Here is a 21,207-nt window from a genome sequence, read left to right as displayed (position 1 = left end):
ATATTTTGAGCAATTTCTGGAATTGGTTAGGGCATAGTCCAGTGATCACCAAAAGCTTTTGTCTATGATGAAGTGTAATTCCATTGCAATAGCTCTCCCTCAGTCATAGCATAAATCTGAGGTTAGCACTTTTAGCCTTTGATTTAAGTTAAGGTCTATTTGTTTGGCAGAAAATTTGGGAAATATATTCCTAAAAATGATCTCTTATTTTTCTTACAAAAATCATTGAATAAAAAATAATATTATTGTCTACGAATATGTATAAGCATGAATTATTGTTGGCAATGGAAATAATTTTTATTAGCTTATCATTTTAAGCAATATTTAGCCCTAAATGGCCATTAATAGATCAAACTATCACCTCTTTTTTTGACATTTTCCTATACAGTGAACTTGTTTAGGTTAAAGAAGAGAGAGGCTAAGAATCCGGAATCTTTCTCTTTGCATTAACCAATCACTTTTAGTAAAATGTTTTCCAAAGATGTGCATTTTCCACGAAACAAATGAACCCTAATTTTTATTCTAATAAATTGCATTTTGTCTGTAACTTTCAATCTCACTTTTCGAAGTCAAGTCCACTATTGGCTCCAAATCCTTTTCACCATCTCAATTCTCATGCCGAAAAGAAAACATCAACAAGAATTGAGAGAATCAAAAGCGACATGCGACGTGCTCTCCTGGGCAACTTGAAGATTGTCTTCACATGCCGATGGGAATGGCACGTGATCATTCAATGGAGTACAGAAAAATCCCAAGTAGTAAATGATCTCTTAGCCATCCATGCATGAGAATTAATCCGTGGTTTCAAACCATCACATCAGTGGCTGATGTGGCATGTATGTATCTTACTAGATCCACTCACAAATTAACACCTGTCCATATTGCCACATTAGCAGGTGACATGGAATCAAATAAAAATCCATCACATTTCATTAGAGATTAGGACACTACAAGTGTTATAACTTTCATATGTTACTTATTTGAGTGCCGTAATTTTTTTTTACCACTTGAGTGCCATAACTTCTTAAAAACATTCACTTTAGTATCATAACTTTCGATTGATTATTTAAGCGCCAAATTTTTTTTAAAAATGTTCACCCAAGTGCTGGAAATCTAACGTGGCACAGTATTTGTCGTTAATGTTTTAAAATGTTATAATATTTAAGTAATTGATTAAAAAGTTATAATACTCTAGTGAATGTTTTAAGAAGTTATGATACTCAAGTCTTCAAAAAAAAAAAAAATTTATGGCACTCAAATAAATACTCTATGAATGTCATGGCACTTGTAATATTCTAGTCCTTAATGATATGCGATAGATTTTTATTTGATTCCATGTCATCTACTAAAGTGGCAATGTGGATTGGTGTTAATTTGTGAGTGAATGTGAGTAAGATACATATATGCTATATCAGTCACTGACGTGATGGTTTGAAGCCACTAAATATTTTCTCATTGATAGGTGGCTGAGAGATCATTTACCATTTGGGATTCCGTACTCCACTAAATGATCACATGCCATCCCCATTAGCATGTGGAGACAATCTTCGAGTTGCCTTGGAGAGCACGTCGCATGTCGCTTTTCATTCTCTCAATTCTTGTCGATGTTTTCTTTTCGGCATTAGAATCGAGATAGTGAAAGAGGATTTGGAGCCAATCTTGGACTTGGACTATAAAAAATGAGACCGAAACTTATAGACCAGATGCAATTTATGAGACCAAGAATTAAGATTTGTTTATTTCACAGAAAAATACATGTTTTTGGAAAATATTTTTCCTAAATATTATTGGTCATATCGCTTGAAACAATTAACCAATAAAAACTATTTCCATTGCCAACAATCACTTATGCATATACATTTTCGTAGAAAATAAAATTATTTTTCTTTCATTTATTTTTATAAGCAAAAATAAGAGATCATTTTTAGGAATATATTTTATATATCATTAATTATCTGCCAAACAACTGGACCTTAACTTAAATCAAAGGCCAGAAGTGCTAACCTTAGATATTGGTTAATCTAGTGAATTGTCTCCACATCCCCATTGGCATGTGAAGACAATCTTCGAGTTGCCTTGGAGAGCATGTCGCATGTCAATTTTTCATTCTCTCAATTCTTGTCGATGTTTTCTTTTCGGCATTAGAATTGAGATAGTGAAAGAGGATTTGAAGCCAATCTTGGACTTGGACTATAAAAAATGAGACCAAAACTTATAGGCCAGATGCAATTTATGAGAACAAGAATTAAGATTTATTTATTTCACGGAAAAATACATATTTCTGGAAAATATTTTTCCTAAATATTATTGGTTATATCGCTTGAAACAATTAACCAATAAAAACTATTTCCATTGCCAATAATCACCTATGCATATACATTTTTGTAGAAAATAAAATTATTTTTCTTTCATTTATTTTTATAAGCAAAATAAGAGATCATTTTTAGGAATATATTTTCTAAATCATTAATTATTTGCCAAACAACTGGACCTTAACTTAAATCAAAGGCCAGAAGTGCTAACCTTAGATATTGGTTAATCTAGTGAATTGTTCAAGCGATAAACACTATTTTCATCATCTTTAACGCCTGCCTTTAAATTGTGTCGCAAACATGTTTGTTTTGTAATTTTTTTATTTTCTTGACAAGAGACCGTTACAATAAGAACTGTTGTCGAAAAACAAGTTATTCAGCACAATAAAGTAAATAGGAAAGGAAATAAATCATATTTGAGATTTTTTTTTAAATCTCATATATGATTTATTTCATATAGGGTAAAAGCCACCAAAAATTCCAAATTTTGCTTACCATGACACTTTTGCCCCAAACTTTTTTTGGTGTAAAAAAAACCCAAACTTGTATCCATTAACACATCTACCCAAACTTAAACAATGTGACACATTTACCTCAAACTTATTTTTGTGAAACCAAAAATCCCAAATTTTTTTAAGAGACACTTAAAAAAAAAACCCTAAATTTGTATTTATATGACACATTTACCCTGAAAAATTGGTATCATAGTTAAAAATTTGCGAGTAAATATGTCATACAGGTAAAAGTTTAGGGTATTTGGTGTCAAAAAAAAGTTTGAGGTAGATGTGTCACAGTGGACAAAGTTTAGGATTTTTTATGTGATAAAAATGGTTTAGGATAAATGTGTCACTTTAGACAAAGTTTGTGATTTTTTTAACTTTTTCCTTTTCATATATGGGATATATGTGATTTGATCAAATTAGTCTATATGACCAACTCCAAGGGAAGAGTAGCACATAATTTTACTATAAATAAAGCGATATAATAGATATTACAACCGTGTTCAAATCCCTTAAACCTTCTCAAGTCCTCATAATTGCTCATCAAAGTATCTCTCAATCTCACAAATGAATCTACATATTTTATCAAAAATTTATTGGCTACCGAACACTCTCGCGCCACACCCCCCACCCCACAAGGTACATCTTGCGCCTATGAGCTGCTATAACTATCCAAGAAGACACTCGAAACTGGAAGGAGAAAGAAATCCACCCGGTGGACTGCCGAGCTGGACTTGCCACCCGGTGGACTGCCGAGCTACAAGTCAGGAGCGGGATTCTCTAAAAAGCCAAGGTCGTGGGTGGCCAAGAGGGCTCACTTGGAGACTTGGGATCTCAGCAGGAAGAATTCCCGCTTGAAGGCACTAGTAATTTGTACCTTGCATTCACACTCAACTACAGCACAGGCAAACACACCACTCCGCACCACCTGCCTAAAGACCAAAACCCATGATTGGACATAAATGTATGCCTCTAGCAAAATTAGTGGATCCAACGAGAAAAGTGGTTTCCTTGTCTATCAGGAAACTTAATTCAATTGGGACTTTCTTTTGATTTCCAAATTTGGACTAACATTCGAAATTGGATATCTATCCTATAAATTTAGACTTTCGCTTGGGGCTCAAACTCAAAATTTATTTTGATTGTCTCCACATTCAAATCACAATAATTTCGGTGAAACCTAATCATTGCTACCTCCTATAGCCCCTCATAAGTTCAGTCATCATAGAGATCTTTCAAGTCCGAACAACATTTGAACTTCGCCACAGCCATTGATCTCATTAGATTAACAACTCTACTTGCAACTTTAACCACTCCACAATGATTTGCAAACATAAGCTCATCTATACCAGATAAAACAAAAACTGCTGATGCATTATTTGTCAGGAGACTGAACACGCGCTTTGTCAAACACAAAAGTTACAACAATCGTTGGCTTTCAAGGTTCTATCTCGCCACATGCCCTATTTGTGTCAATTACCACACAAGCATCCATTATCTTTGAAGATTCTAGTTACAAATTCACCTTGAGTTGTACACAGTCAAGATTCACATAAACACTGCCACAACCAATCTTAGAAGTATTGGAGATTTGTCGAGATAAATACATTAGAAGTGTCAAAAGTTGTGTACGACATACACTTTAGTGCCAAAAGTTTTATTTTTTTTATCACTTAAGTATCACATTTTTTTAAATTAAAAAAAAACAGTTAAGTGTAAGCTCCGATCTAAGTCACCGGAATCTGATGTGACTATATTTTATAAATTTCTCAGTCCTACATGACTCGCTAGCATGCCTAGTCAGCAAATAACCCCTAAATAAGGTCATTTAAAAGTTATAAGTAGTGATCACTTCATTACTAGTAGTTATTAAAAAGTGATCACTTTAGTGCCAACCCTGCCATATAGACTAGAGTTTTTAAAAAATTTACCAAGTCATATTATAGTTTTAATTATAAATGCCACATAATCAATTTAGTTGGAATTTCTTGCCGTGGCATTTAAGTGATTGTTTTTTCCTCTGATTTGGCACTTAAATGAGCCAGTAAAAATTTTTAGAGCTAAAGTTAGCGCCATGCATAAATTTTTGCACTTTTGGTGTACTTATCTCGAGATTTGTTAAGTGCAACTTCTCTACTGACAATGATGAGTTTAGTTCCAAGCACCACGACACAAAGCCCTGCTCACCATGTGCATAGCCTACCATTCAAACATTTTAAGAGCAACAAAATATTCAAAGAACGTAACTACCAATAATGTTACTTGACCACACTTATATGGAAGCCCAACATCAATAGCAGTCGATGGGATCTATAAACCAGGTAATTCATTGTACTAAGCACATCTATTGAGAATTTCTTAGGCATACCAACTTTCAACTAGTAATGGTTTGCTCATTAACTTTACAATCTATTGTGATTCACTAGCACTAGTGCAATGCCTTACTATGCATTCAAGCAGAATTCATTCAACAGCTCCAAGTAAAAATCAATGCTATTATCAATCCCCACATGCTTGATCATCTTATCAATCTCATTTTCAACCAAAGCTCTAAACTTATGCCTTAGCACAAACACGTAGGTCCTCGCCATCAACAACCGTTGGCATAAATCAAACATTCTTCATTGAAGAAAATCATGACAGCCACAAACACCGAAGTGAATTAATTCCACAATCTCCATGCTTTCTCTAATACTTGTAATATAATACACTTTTTACGGTTTGCCTAAGTCACAGCACTTGCATAAATTCAATTTATCAGCCACATAACTTCACAATTGATTCACTTCACTCAGAACCTTGATGCTTCTTTCGCCAATATGTCCCAAACATATATGATGCAATTCAGATACTTGAACATATGCACCCAATGTCTTCGAGCAAAATCCGCCACTCTCATCTTGAAGCTTATACAGTTCTTCTTATCATTACTAGGGCATCTTAAATGGCCTTTGGAACATCACATTTTGAAATATACCAACGCCCAACCAAATTCGAGACTACTCAAGAAAAATTCAATTCTGGAACATATTTTAGTCCCCTCTATGTCCCACGATGACTTTATGCATTCTAGTTCTGACATTTGCTCCATGAAGAAGTTGCTCCTATCAGGTTCCCTTCCCCCCAGGGAGAGAATCTTCGAGTTTCCCTGAAGAGCACATCGCATGTCCACATTTCACTTTTCCATCCTCTCATTTCCGTCTGTTCTCAGGCATCAAGTATTGAGACGGTGAAAGAGAATTTGGAAACAATCGCAGACTTGACCATGAAAAATGAAAACGGAGATTATAGACCAGGTGTAGTTTTTTAGAACAGGAATTAAATAAATCGAAGGTCCGTATCTGGATGTCACTAATATATCTGTTTCTTCACAGTCCACAAATTTCCTATGCGCTACGCACAAACCTGAGAAAGAAATTAAAAGTGATTTAATAGGCAAATTTTGGCAAATGTCTCCGTCATATGTCAAAAGAATAGTCATCTTTTTCTCAATAAATTATGTGTAGCACGGCTAGCGTGAGGGCACCGCCGTTCACTTAAAATGACAGCCGCGTTTCAACCTCTAACCCAATTCTGACGGATGGGAGCCGGCATCTTGTAAAATGACAAAAAAAAATTTGCGGGTTTCCAAAGGGCAACGTACAGACAGCAACTTGAGCACGTTTGAAGTTAGATTATGATAAACAGAATTAGTAGTTAATTATTGGTATAAAGGTGTCAACTTAAAGTCCAACTAATCAGTATTATACTGTTAAGGTGAAAGCGGCTCTTTGTTATTTTACCGATATAATCTCCTCCACCCAACATTTTAAGCTCCAGGCATAGATCCATTGATGTCGCCATAGAAGCGGATCACTTCTCTGCTGTTCTTGCTGTCGCGAATACGAAATCAAATCTTCATTGCGTAATTGTCGTCCATCCGAGCAACGCATGTTGAAGTTTCCAAGTTTGCCACTGAGCTTGAAAATGTCGTTTGTATCCCGGTTTATCAATAGTAAAATCTTGGTCCTAATTTCATCAACTCTTGCTCTTGCACATCATTTAATTATGATTTTACGTGGTTTAGGTCCAACATTGCGGCCAATTCCTGTTTTATGGAGCGACAAAGGGCCTGTTTGGTTTGGCTTTGGGGAAATGCCCTTGGAAGAATGCAAATACCTTTGAGGTAAATGAGTTTTTCGAAATGTTAAATTGTTTGGTAAATTATAATTGAAAAGTGTTTTAGGGAAATGTAAGACTGTTTGGTAAATATATATTTGAAAAGCCCTTTAGTCTGACAAAATTAAGTTTTTTAGTTTTAGTATTTTTAAAATTGTAAAAAAAAAAATAATAACTATATAACTTTTTACATTTTCATGTTGAGAGTAATGTAAAAGATATATATTAGTAAATTTATTTAAAAATTATATTAAAAGAATTTGATTATAGATTAGATGCAAAGCTCAACTTTTGGCTTAGGGTTCTTTTATGTTTGTTTTCAATTTTGAATATTTTTTTTTTAATTATTATAGTATTAGTCATCTTCGCTAATTAATGATCATTCTAGTATATTGATAAAAAATTTAGCTATTAATTGTCAAAAGATAAAAATGACAAAAAAAAAGGTGAACCCAACATTTGTAAAGGGTTTTTATTATTATTTTTTTAAAATAAAAATAAAATCTGATGAAACTCCGTCGCTGATCAACGGTGGTTGGAGTGTGGGGAAGATGATCGGTTTAAAAAAAAAAAAAGTCAATGGATGAATGGTAGAGATGGACTTGCATTTCCGAAATCTTTGAATGCTTTGGGCTTTCAGCATTTTAAAGGCCAGCATTTGGCCAAGGACATCTCCAGATGCTAAACCAAATACCTTAGAAATGCTGAACCAAATGGGCCAAAATCAGACAGAAGATTTAACCAGCCAAGTTTCCTCTCCTCTTTAATTTCCTCCTGAATCAGAAGTCAGTTTAGCACTGTATCAACTGAACAACATCTATGGAGTCACGCTTTCCAATTCTTCTACGCAGCTTGTGCTTCATGTCCCTCGTGTTGCAGCTAAGCTATGCATTGGACTCCATATCAGCTGGCCAGAACATCACAGATGGCCAAACGATAGTCTCTGCTGGCGGGAACTTTGAGCTAGGATTCTTCAGCCCCAGCAACTCCAAGAATCGGTATGTGGGCATATCATACAAGAAGCTATCACCCGGGATGGTGGTTTGGGTCGCAAACCGTGAAAATCCCCTGAAAGACTCTTCAGGAGTCCTAAAGCTCACTCCTCAGGGTGTACTGACTCTCCTGAACCATACCGATGGGGTCGTCTGGTCCTCCAATGTGTTGAGATCGGCCCAGAATCCAATTGCACAGCTTTTGGATTCTGCCAATTTTGTCATAAAAGAAGGAAATGACAATGACTTGGCTGATGCAATCTGGCAGAGTTTTGATCACCCTTGTAATTCGTTTTTGGCTGGCATGAAGCTTGGTATAGACCGAGCGAAAGGCCTGGATCGGTACTTGACCTCATGGAAAAGCACAGATGACCCTTCCCCGGGTGATTTCACATTTAGGCTTGATTCTTCAGGATATCCGCAGCTGATCATGAGGAACGGATCAGTAGTGCAGTCAAGGTCAGGACCTTGGAACGGCATTCGGTTTAGTGGGTACCCTCAGTTGAGGCCGAATCCAGTTTATAGCTTTGGCTTCGTCTTCAACCAAAACGAAATTTACTATTACTTCAGTCTTTTGAACAGTTCCATCCCATCGATGCTGGTTTTAAATGAGAATGGGATGGCTCAGCGCTTCACTTGGGTAGACCGGACACATGGTTGGATAATGTATTCGTCTGCTAAAACAGATGACTGTGACACTTATGCTTTATGTGGAAGGAATGGGAATTGCGACATTGCTAGCTCTCCAAAGTGCATGTGCTTGACAGGGTTTGTGCCCAAATACCCGAGTGAATGGGAATTTGGGGATTGGTCAAACGGGTGTGTCCGGAGGACTGAACTGAATTGCCCGGGAGGAGATAAATTTCTGAAGTACACCCAAGTGAAGTTGCCTGACACGAGGCAATCGTGGTTCAACAAGAGCATGAACCTTCAAGAATGTGAGCAGACATGCTTGAGGAACTGCTCATGCACGGCTTATTCAAACTTGGATATTAGAGGGCAAGGAAGTGGATGCTTACTTTGGTTCGGTGACCTGATGGATATCAGACAGGTCAACGAGAACATCCAGGGTATTTACTTAAGGATGGCTGCATCAGAAGTCGGTACGTGTTCAAAACCTGAGTTACTTTCGACATGATGACAGAAGGAAGAGAATGAGTTCGAAATAGCTGTTAGATTCTTACTGACTTCTATTTTCAATTTATTGTAATGTGTATCAAGGCGGCAGTTTCAGCAGAAATCCTGGCACAAAGAAAAGCACGGGCATCATTGTCAGCACCGTGCTGTCTGCAGTGTTTCTTCTCGGCATCACGGTTTTTTACATAAAGTATAGGAGAGATGGTAAAGTCGTTTTTATCAGATAATTACGGTTTCCACTCAAGATGCCTTTCTTGATCCACAAGAGTTGTTTTTTGATCTTGTTAGCATAGGTTTTAAATATTGCTGCTCTGCATCAAATGCAAAGTTTCGTCAGATCATCCCTCTTTGAAAATTTCAATCAAGTGGCCTGAAAAATATAAATGAACCAAATCTGTATCACTTTGAATTTTGTTTTGGGATTTTAAACCTCAATTATGATTTTCTTTAGTTGATGAATTTACTCTAATTTCTACTTGTAGGACAAATCTTTGGATTCTCCCATCAAAGCCGTGGTGAAGATCTAGACTTACCTTTGTTCGACCTCACAACCCTAGTGAACGCGACGAGTAACTTCTCTGAAGACAGCAAACTCGGAGAGGGAGGCTTTGGAGCTGTCTATAAGGTGACTATTCTCATTTTTTGAAATTCTAAATCTGCTCGTACATATCCAAATGCACAATCGAAAAAGGAGCCAAAAAACTTCTATCTTTTAGGGTGTTCTGAAGAATGGCCAAGAAATTGCTGTGAAGAGGCTTTCGGAAAACTCTAGGCAGGGACAGGTTGAGTTCAAGAACGAAATCGCTACATCGCCAAACTTCAACACCGAAACCTCATCAAGATTCTGGGATGCTGCATTCAAGCAGATGAAATGATGTTGATCTATGAGTTCTTGCCCAACCGAAGCTTGGATTGTTTCATTTTCGGTTTGATTCGCTCCAGTCCCTACATTTTAATTGCTTTTGTCATAAAAAAAGAGTGAAGAAGCTTCCATTTCATAACTCATAACGCCTACAATTTGGCAGACCAAGAGAAGGGTGTTTCCCTGGATTGGCCTAGGCGCTTCACTATCATCAACGGCGTAGCTTTGGGGCTTCTATACCTTCACCGAGACTCAAGATTAAGAATTATTCATAGAGATCTGAAAGCTGAAAACATCCTGCTCGACAACGAAATGAATCCAAAGATATCAGACTTTGGTTTGGCGAGGAGTTTCGGAGGTAACGAGAGCGAAGCAAATACAAAGAGAGTGGTGGGAACATTGTGAGTTCTCTTAACAAATGATCTCCACTGATTTTGGTCCAATTGCTCAAAGAACTAATCATTCCTTTCAATGACTTCTTTGCATAGTGGTTACATGTGCCCAGAGTATGCCATCAACGGTTTTTATTCCGTAAAATCAGATGTCTTCAGTTTTGGTGTTTTAGTACTGGAAATCGTGAGCGGGAAAAGAAACCGAGGTTTCAATCATCGTGACAAGCGTTTAAGCCTTCTTGGATATGTAAGCGTAAAGATTTATCAGATCTCTTTGCTTATTTATCTTCAGTTAGTTTCTACTCTTATTCTAGATGACTAACACAATAATGCAGGCCTGGACACTGTCAAGAGATCAAAAGTTTATGGAGCTCGTCGATCCGTTGATTGCATCCACATTTAACCCCGTGGAAGTTTTACGATCCATCCATGTGGCTTTGTTGTGTGTTCAAAATAATCCGCACGATAGACCAGAGATGTCATCTGTGGTTATGATGTTGAACAGTGAGAGCACATTGCCTCAGCCTAAACAGCCTGGTTTTTTTGAGGAGACATCTGCATCCGAAGCAAGTTCTTCAAGCGACAGCAGGCATAAGAAATATTCAGCCAACGAAATAACTATTTCACATTTACTGCCTCGATGATATTTCTGTAATTTCAATTATGTTTATATTGATCCCATATGAATACGAGAGGATCATGGCATTTGTATGAGAGTCGTCTCTTAATCTGGAATTGAAAGACCTTACGGGGACATGTGAAAGATTGTGCCTTTTGTTCTTCCAAAATTTGCTGGATTCCAGTCAGAAAACGAAGAATGTGTACACGGACCACAAAGTGAAAATTTCAGGGTCTTTTCTTGGTATGATATTCTAGCAAAGAAACCCTTGAATACCTTATTAAGAATATCGGTGAACTTAGAGAAGTAAACTTGCATTTTTGAAAGAATCCTTAATATTTCAATGTTTGATTCAGTTTGAATCGACAAAAATATAAATTAGGGAAAAAGTGGGCATAACTACAAGTGAGATCATAATCAGTACTAAAACCGTTGCTCTATCAAGGTTTGCACAGTGATGTTTCTTCTATTCTATCATGCCAAAATAACCATGTCCTTCAAATCACATCATGCATTACGGTGACATCAACAAGCTCAAATGCACCTAAAACAGTAGGGGTGAGCAGCGGTCCAGGACTCAACCCTGCTCAACCCTCGCTAGTCCTGGTCCAATTTCTAAGGAGACTGGGTCGGTCCTTGGTCCTAAAATTCCAAAACTAGTATTGTGTGGGTCGATCCTCTTAGTCTTAGAGTTTCGAGTTGATCCAATTCGGACCAACCCTAAATATATATATATATTTATTTATATTTTTTTATATAAAGAAAACCTTAAAATAAATGTCAACAACATTAAACAGCTATTTAGCGAGGAAGTAATTTTACATTATTCTTTAATATTTTAGATTTTTAATGTTTTTTACGGTATTAATAGTCATAATTTACGAAGGAGGAAAATGTTTTTGTAAGGAGTCCTCACGGCATCCAAAAAGGTATAGACAACTCCTTATGGCATCCTCCTCTAGTATTAGTTCCTTTTGTCTTATTTGTTCACTTAGTTTTTAATTTGCCAAAATCAAATAAAAAATTTATCCGCTCACCACTCGACACTCGCTTTGCTCGCTTTGGGTCACTCGTGCCGCTCGCCACCCAATGTTGGCTTGGCTCGTTGCTCCCTGCCCGGCATTCCATGCTCATTCTGTTCGACGCTCACCCCACTCGACCCTCACTGCTTGCTTTTCTTAGTTGACCTTGCTCATCATCGAACCCATTGGATCGGTACAATCCTCGGTCACCCTTTCAAGGAGTACAAAAAATGAAATAAAAAATTATTGGTTAGTCCTAAGTTGACCTTGAAATCGGACCGAACCTATTGGGTCAGTCCAATCCTCAGTCGTTTTTTTTTTAAGGAGTACAAAATTAAATAAAAAATTATTGGTTAGTCTTGGGTTGATCCTAAAACCGAACCGAACCCATTAGGTCGGTCCAGTCCTCGGTCCCAAGCTCAATAAGGTCAGTCATTGGTCCCAAAAGTTGAGGATCAACACTGTGCGGGTTGGTCCTAGGGTTAGGAAGTAGACCGGCTCAACATGGACCATGCTCACCTCTATAAAAAGGGGAAAAGGAAAAGGAATTTACTTCCCAAAACTGTTGGCTATAAATGAAAGATTCTTGTATCATCTTAAGAGCCATTTTTGGGACTCTAGACGAACAGAATAAGCACTGAAATCTTACACAGCATAGAGGTGTTGGAAAATGCATAAAGAAGTAGGAATTGGGTGGGAATGAGATTGATTGACCTCCTTGCTACTGTAGTCAATGGGCACAACCCATTGCAATCACTAGATTGGCCCAAATAGTTCACTATCATCAAGGCAATGAGAACGGAGCTATTCTAGTTGATATTGCAATGAACATGAAGATATTGGACTTTGATTCACCAAAATGTTTCTGATGTAATGAGAGGGAAGGAACCAAACATAGAGACTAAGGGAGTTGTCCGAACATAGTGAGTCCTCTACTGAAACATCTGAATTATGCTTAAATTTGCTTCAAGAACTAATACTTCTGTGTGATAATTGAATGTTGTATTTATAAACCCTCTCAGTATGCCATCGATACTGAATAGACTCGGATTTCATCGGTCCAGTTATTTAGCCATCCCAATCATAGGCCCGCGGGATGCCTCTGTGGTTATGATGCTTCGAGTAGAGCGCATTGCCTCAGCCTAACTGGTTCAATAATTCCATAGAGGAGATTATATTCAAAACAAGTTCTTCAAGTTACGGCAAGTACCCAAGATTTTCAGCCTAATTAAATGACCATTTCCGGTAAAATCTAGACAGACAAATCTGCTAGCTCCTGCTGACCAACCATCATGATTTGGTACAACACAAAAAACTGATGGTGTTTAATCTAACATTATGAAGTTGTCACTTCCATTTATTATATCAAGAATTTACATTACAAAAAGGATCAGTTCACATTCATGAGTGCTGTGGGCGCTTGTACCTTGCATCACATTATATTAAATGTTCTATGAGGTTGCACTCCAGAGAGTTTTTTTTTTGTCAAAACACTCTAGAGAAGTTTAAACAGTCGAGAAGGAGAACCTAGTCACACGTATACTTTTTACATAATACAGTCTAATAGTTCAAGCTGCACAAAATTATATCTTTACCCATTCTAGGCCCGATTTCCCATCTGGTGTGTTGCTCTGTTGAAGTTCCAAGTAATCCTTGTACTTCATCTAGTTGTCCACGGCTCAGTTGTTCTCACCATCCACCAGCTGCTCCACTGGCATGACAACAATGTCTAGCGACGGTCCACTAGATAGAGAGATTGATAGCCTTGTTCATGACAGCTCGATGCAGAATGCTCTTGTATTTCCCATTGCTCATAGCCTTGCGTGAAAAGTGCTGAGAAAAAGAAAAAGTTAGTTGCAAATAAGCTTTATGGTAACAAGAAGAACTATATGTACCATAGTTTATGTGTAATAACAATGTCCCTTCCATGAAGACCCTTGTCGTATCTGCATCTATAAACCAAGGCACACTTTACACTTCACACACCAAAATTTGAAACAAATTGGACCTCTCTTGCAAAATTTATGGGGGAGATTTGAAAGATGAAACATTAATTCCTATCTATGTACCTCGAGGTGACCACCAGTGTTGGCCAAAAAGGCGTTTGGAATGGGATCGACTTCGACCCACTTCCAGCCGAGGTGCACTTGAAGGCCACCAATTCCATTCTGCATGAGGATGGTCAATAGGCCCGTCCAGGTGTCAGACCATGCCCATAGCTCGTTCCGGCTGCGGGCACAGCGGATACTGATTCGCCGTTAATATCTGTAAGCTTGAATCCATGTTCACTGCCTTGTTGATATAGCCTATGTAGCACGGACACTCTCCGGAAGCTTTCATATCGTGTCCGACACTCCGACACGTATCCAACACGCGATCAACGAGTGTTGAAAAATCTGACACGTGGTCAACTCTCTCCGACGCGCGAGTCCAGAATTTCGACACGTGATTCCAATACACATGGGGTCAATTTAAAATTTCTAATACTTGAGGGGACAAAATATAAATATACACAAAAGAAGTAATAAAAGAAGTATAAAATTGCTATAAATATACACGCACGGGGTCAATTATTTTTTCAGTTTTGTTTTTTTAATAATTGTTTTAGTTTTTTTAAAAGTCTTTTACTATGAAAGAAGTAATAAAAAATGATATATATGATAAATAAATAAATTTAAAAATATCATTTCTGCATTTTTCTTTAAATAATGTTTTTTTCCTCTAAGTTTTATGTATTGTTGTAACAAATTAAAATAATGAATGATATTATTTAATATTTTTTGTGTAAATTAATTCTATGCTATTATTATTATTATTATTATTATTATTATTATTATTATTATTATTATTATTATTATTATTATTATTATTATTATTTAAATATGTATTTATACATAAAAATATATTTAATATATAACATGTTGAAACGTGTCGAAATTCTATATTTTAAGAAATGATGTGTCGGTGTGTCGTATTGTGTCGTGTCGCGTGTCGCGTGTCCGTATCGGTGCTATGTAGGATATAGCCCAATTGGAGTCTTGGGATTTCTCATATACCCTCACGGAGTTCCCGAAACAATTTCCGGTCCACCCCAGAGTACTCTCCTAAAAATTCACTGCAACAAACATTGCTTTCATTCATCAGAGGAAATGCCACGGTGGTGTTCTTTTCATCTGTAGGGACGTCGACAGTTAGTGTTAATCTTTTATCTGGTGCGTTACTAGTTGTCTTGCTCTACCAAATTGAATCCTTACTTGGTTGATTATCTCTAGTGTACAAAATTGTTATTGTCTAACATCAAGATTGTGAGATTTTGCGGGACACATTTTTAAAAAAAAAAATTAAGCTGAACGCATGATTTATTATTTGAATATTTTAACACTCCCTTTTATACTTAATTTGGTCTTTTGCCTAGTATTAAGTGTAGAAATTAAATTTGAGAAATAAAATGGGGTCTAAAAATATTCAAACTCAGAACCTCAAGCTTTGATACCATGAAAGTTTTTGTGGGATTATATCCAATTATTCTAAAAGCTTATACTAATAGATGGATATGTTGTTTATTATTTAAATATTTTAACAAGGATGATCCAAAATAATGATATCTTAACATAAGAATCATGTAGTTTCTATTGCTATGTTTCAATTCCCCGGACAAGTTTATGAGCAAAGAAACCCGTTTGATAACGACTCAAAATTTCTATTTCTGAAACAGAAATCTGTTTGATAACAGCACAAAATTTCTATTTCTAAGAATAGAAATTGATTAAATAACAATATATGAAATCCTCAAATACAAAATAATAATGGAAATAATACTAAAACAACATAGGAAATCCTCAAATACAAAATGATAGTAGAAATAATACTAATATTGAAAATACAATTTCATGGAATTTCCGGCATATTATTATCCCTTGCCATTTTATTAGCAATCGTTTTCCTATGCGTATTTATTTGGTTTCCCTCCTCGGTCAATGTATCATTTGCAAGCTCATCCTACGTAGGTTCAGACAAGTACTGCGGAAGCATGAATATGGGTGACATCAATGACGCCTATACAACCTTGCCATTTTATCAAAAACTAGTATTATACAAGATTATCAACAAATTAAAATTAATGGTGTAAAGAAATATATGAGAATATTACCATAAAGTAACGTTTATGGTTAGGAACCAATCGGAGGAAGGTCGATTTATTTTGATTCTCGAATTGAATTTCCAGTTGCTCATCCCTAATTTTTTTATTGTTGTTCAATAAACCTTTAATGGCCCTTGCATAGCAAAGAGAGAGATTCTCTTGAATCTCTTGCATTCAAATTAAAATTCAAGATTGTGTAACAATCTAATTATTTTGATTTTGCAAGAATTTTGAATCCGTAAAAAAAATAAGGTTAAATTTTTAGGCACGTTTTTTATTCATCTATTACGTAAGAACTTTTTCTTCAATTGGCCATGCGCGTGCTTTTTCTAGGAGGAAAGAGCCTCATTGTTTTTAAGTAAGCATTTAAGAACTTTGGTCGTTTTTGAAAATTGGGGACCATTCGATTGCCTTTCATCCTAAAGAGTAAGTTATAAAAAAAATGCAAAAAAAAAATAAAAATAAAAATAACACAAGCAAAAAGAAAATTAGCAATAATTTGTGAAGTTGTGGTTATGAGTGAATTAAGTTAGCAAGAAAGCGCAAGGTTCTTTTATATGGTTTGATTTCAGTTTCTGATTTCTATTTCAAAAACTGAGAAGTTAAAAATTTCAGCTTTTGGTTTCTTTAATTTCTCTATTTCGGAATAGAAATCTGTTTCAGAAATAGAGAAATCAAATTGCGTTACCAAACGGATTTCTGTTATAAACCTGTTCCTAGGGAACAGAGAAATAGAGAAATCGAGAAACATAAATTTTGTCATGCATGCCCTAGATGTCCGGGTCGATAGATCTACTATACAAAATTAACAAACCGGAGCCAAAAATGCTAAAGAGCGACTCAGATGGATAGAAGTTGCTCAAATTCAAACGACGTCATTTCCAAACTCTCTTTCTCTTTCTCTCTCTTCTTGTTACTTAAGTGGTCACTTTAAAAATATATTATAAATTTAAAAATTTATAGCTATGAAACAATCACTCTTGAAGTTATTAGAACTTTTGTTGTCCTTCAACACACGTTCAAGCAATGTTGTTTGCCTTCTCAAGTGTTGACTTCAACTTACTAAAATGCCATGTTGAGTGATATATTATAAATTAATGCCACGTTGACTCTTGTCGATGGCACTCAAGTAAACGAAAAAAAAGGTTATGGCATTCAAATGAGCGTCGTACAAAAGTTATAACACTCTTAGTGTACTTATCCCAATGCCCCCACCACCTCGTGACAGAAGTGACAATGACATTCCGTGGTTGTTGAAAGAGGAAATGACTTTTACACTGTTTATGATGCATTGAACTGTTCAATCCACTCCTCCAGCCTTGTCCATGCAAGCCCTTTCACTCGCTTTTATGAAGGGTCGGAAGACTCAAAAATCCCTTAACCCGTTCTGATTGTCTACTTGACACGATATGGTTATTTGATGCAAACGAGTGTCGCGACCCGCCCTCCGCAAGCTCATTGGGAGGGACAGTGTTTAGGGATATTTGCTCAAGAGTTCTCACTCAAGGTCATGTCCACCAAAGGCGTCATCACCTCGCATTGAGTTTGAAATCTACACGAACACGAGTTCTCCCAAACCTATACCCTGCGCGGCAATGGAAATGTGTTGTGATTCGCTTCTACACATACGATACACCTTAAAAAAAGAGATTGAGTGTGAAAGGCGATTTTAGGGATACTTGTTGACACTTAAATTTTACCGTACTTAATTGTGTAGAAAATTAGGGATTAGTTTTTAAACCTTAGATAAAATTAGGGCAAGGGGTTGGGCTTGCTCGGCCCTCCATTTCCTCCTCTTCTTTCTTCTTTTCTCTTTTTGTGTGGGCCGGCTCATCTCTCTTCTTCCTTCTTTTCTTCTTTTCACAGGGACCGGCCCATCTCCTATCATGTCGGCCCGGCCCGCGCGTGGGTCTTCTTCCTCCCTCACGCCCTCGCGCTGGCTTTGCTTTTGCAGAAAAGAAACGTACAAACCAAAGAAGGAGGCAGAGGATCGCGAGGGCAGACGGCAGCATGATCTGCAGATCGGGGCCAAGCCGGCCAGTAAGCTGCCGATGGCATAAGCCATAGGCGCTGGCCCGTGGCCCTCAGAAGGGAGAGAGAGTGAGCGAGAGAGGTCTGGAGAGACAGAGACGGAGAAGGAGGGATAAGTTTGGGAGAGCTGATGTGGTTGTTTTGGTTTGTCATTTGATGGTTTACGTTGGGTCTATATCCGCGGATTTGAATGCGAAAGATGTTCAATATTTCCCTTTTAGCCGCTGCATACCACTTGCTTGACTGCAGATAGGCTGATGCACTACCAATCTGTTTCAAAAGATATAATCCAGCAATAGAACATTCAAAAGAGGTAAAAAAGTAAAACAATGTCATGCGGGACAAAATTGAAAAGGCTGCCAAAAGGTTGTGGGCTTCACACTTCATCTAAAATAGCCAAGGACAGAGAATGTCAAAGGAATATTAGAAGCCAGGGGAAGAGAGGGAGGGAAGGCCATATAAAATTACTGTCATATTCATTAAGCTAGAATTATGTTACACCATTTAAATTTTTTGTTCCATTAACCCTAAGGACACTCTCAAACCCAGTATTTCCGGTAAATTACTTTTATGACAGACCTGCAAATGACTGAATTAACTGACCTTATAGATCTCTGTATTTACAAGCGTTAGTAAGAAAAGGACCCCTCTGACGGTAATATTTGCGGTTGTGTAGCAATATACTCAATTTCTTTTTTGAAATCCACATCAGAATTTAGAATATGTATCTCCACAGAGAGAAGCGACCATACACCAAAACTTGTACTCCTTTTATGTTCTTTCATCTTCCGGCATCCTTCCATCGACTTCTCATTATTCTAGGCTGTACTTCCGTCATGCCGATGCAAAAGAAAATTGGCTAAACTCAGCATTTATTGAAGGCTCTCATTCTACGTGTGTCTAACAAAGTTTGTCAAGCTTGTGCTAGACAGTGAATACTACAAAATAGAGGCTTCTTTGTCAAGTAATCATCGATGAAGCACAGAAAAATCCATCTCTAGAGTATAGAAAAGCTCACTGTAAGAGGAACAAGAGCAACAGAGTAAATTGGCAACTTGATTGCCCTCCATATCAATGTTGCCATGGAAATATCATCTTCTTTTGCCAATTCAGAACTATGAGCATTCTTCCCAAAAGAAGCTTGGCGAAGCTTAAATCTTCGCTTGACTTTCACTTGCTTAATGTCTAGTGTTTTGAGATATATATGCTGCTTAGAATAGGAACATAGATTTTGGGCATGCGCATGAGACCTACAGAAAGAGCATATGTGACATCATGAAATTGACTAGTATCTGCTCTTCCACCTTTTTTTTCCACATATATCAGGTGGAATCAGAACATCCTTGCTCCCCAACTGACACGTATGAAAGGATGAGAAGATATAACTGATAATGCAGGGAAAGTATCTCATATCTTTACAGCAGTGGATGTAGAACCTGCTGTAGTGAAGTAACCAAGTGAAAAAACAACGCAATCACAACAGAGGAGCACAGTTTTTCAACATATCAAAGAAACATTTATTAAGTTGTAGATCACATAAGCTTTACTCAAATATAGAATCGCCAATGTCTATCCGCCGTGGAAGTTTCTTGGTAAATGTGGATATAGATCAAAACTCATCGATACATTACTAGTTCATTCAAACAGTAAAAATGAAGCTTCTGATTTGGTTGCTTTTGTCCTTTCATATAATCAATACGGAAGATTCCAGTCATGGAAGGTCATTCTATTTCCCCCTGTGAAAGTACTACCCTCCTGCAATAGAGATAATACTTAAATATGAGAGTATATAGTACTCTACCTCTGACGGGTCATGGAGGATTACAATTATACATGATAACAACACTTGGATCGGCCAAAGGATTAGCATCCAACATCCTTCCGCATAAGGTTAGCACCAAATTGTTTCCTTTATGATGAGGATGGTTGGTCATCAGACCGTCACTCACATCCAAAAACTAAGGGATGTCCAACTCCTCACATGATAATCCATAGACAACATTAAATAGTTCTACGTCCCATGGGAAGCAAAACACATTGACTTTCTTCAAAAGTATAATTCAACAGCCACACGGGGTGTATAGCCAAAATGAAGAGGAAAGGGAACCTTGTCTTCCCATTCCGGGTTGAGTGGAAGTCATGGAGCTTGCGAAGACCACAGCCCAGGTTGACATCACAGAAAGAGGCAGCCATCAGCATCATTCACGAGACATTCCTCCAACTGCGACTGCCTACTGAAAACAAACTGTCTTAAGATCACCTATTCGATATAGCAATACGAAGCAGACACGCATTCCCATGAATTCCACATTGAAATTTGCATACCAGGAAAACGCTTGGCAAACGTGGCCGGATGAAGAAGATGACAAAACAGAGGCACTTGATCAGAACAAGAACCGAAAGTATGGAAGAGTAGGAAGAGCTCGACTCACCGTTTGGGTTCTTAGTTCTGCCACATAGAATCTCAAAAGATGATGTCCGGGACAGCTTAGACAGGGCAGGGACGAAGAGAGCTCTAAGGCGCGCGCGAGAGAGAGAAAGAGAAACAGAGAGAGGGAGCAGCATATCCATATCTGCTGTAATCTTAATTCTGCTGATGAGGATAATGTTGGAGCGCTGGTGCACGTGCATAATTGCATTTGCACGTGACTCATTCGTATTCAATTTCAATTGTCATTTATGAGTAAAATTCGTATTATAAATTTGACTATCCATATGCAAAAGAAATAAAACAGGTCATTTTTTTTTTGGCAAAATGGAATAAAAACATGATTTTCATTTACATTTACATAAAATTTAGAAATCTTATGAAATGGGGGGAAGGAAAAATACTTCCTTATGAATACAATGCTATTGCTAAATTTTATCATTGTGTTTATGTAATTTGAGAAATTTGGTAAGGCTATTTAGTAAAGAAGAGAGGAGAAATATCCAAAAAGGTAAGGATATATTGTCCCATAATAATAATAATAATAATAATAATAATAATAATAATAATAATAATATTGAATTAAGTTCCAAAATTAATATATATATATGTA

At 37.0% G+C, this 21,207-nt stretch overlaps 2 protein-coding genes across 7 annotated transcripts in view; one reads left to right on the top strand and one right to left on the bottom strand.

Annotated features, from left to right (window-relative positions):
* Positions 1-20,735, bottom strand: part of LOC120291297 (2-carboxy-1,4-naphthoquinone phytyltransferase, chloroplastic-like) — a 44,063-nt gene extending 23,328 nt beyond the window's left edge. The window contains exons 1-3 of one of the 6 annotated variants that reach the window (XM_039308492.1): positions 20,599-20,720; positions 20,492-20,501; positions 20,274-20,400 (exon numbers count right to left, since the gene is read on the bottom strand). In XM_039308492.1, coding sequence (XP_039164426.1) covers positions 20,274-20,368 — 95 coding nt within the window. In that variant the 5' untranslated portion in view covers positions 20,369-20,400; positions 20,492-20,501; positions 20,599-20,720. Of the gene's footprint in view, positions 1-20,273; positions 20,401-20,491; positions 20,502-20,598 lie in introns of all 6 variants that reach the window. The other 5 variants (XM_039308491.1, XM_039308490.1, XM_039308489.1 and 2 more) reach the window with 5 other exon arrangements.
* LOC104454708 (G-type lectin S-receptor-like serine/threonine-protein kinase At4g27290) lies at positions 7,664-11,159 on the top strand. The gene is given in 8 exon segments (XM_010069623.3): positions 7,664-9,065; positions 9,184-9,303; positions 9,582-9,724; positions 9,816-9,900; positions 9,903-10,025; positions 10,125-10,362; positions 10,450-10,600; positions 10,689-11,159. Coding segments are annotated over 8 exon segments (2,445 nt in total). The 5' UTR covers positions 7,664-7,789; the 3' UTR covers positions 10,998-11,159.
* Positions 20,736-21,207: the final 472 nt, after the last annotated feature.

This window comes from Eucalyptus grandis, chromosome 3, assembly GCF_016545825.1.
Source record: "Eucalyptus grandis isolate ANBG69807.140 chromosome 3, ASM1654582v1, whole genome shotgun sequence".
Lineage (NCBI taxonomy): Eukaryota > Viridiplantae > Streptophyta > Magnoliopsida > Myrtales > Myrtaceae > Eucalyptus > Eucalyptus grandis.
Note: the sequence above shows the minus strand (reverse complement) of the source record. Positions and strands in the feature narration are given on the sequence as shown.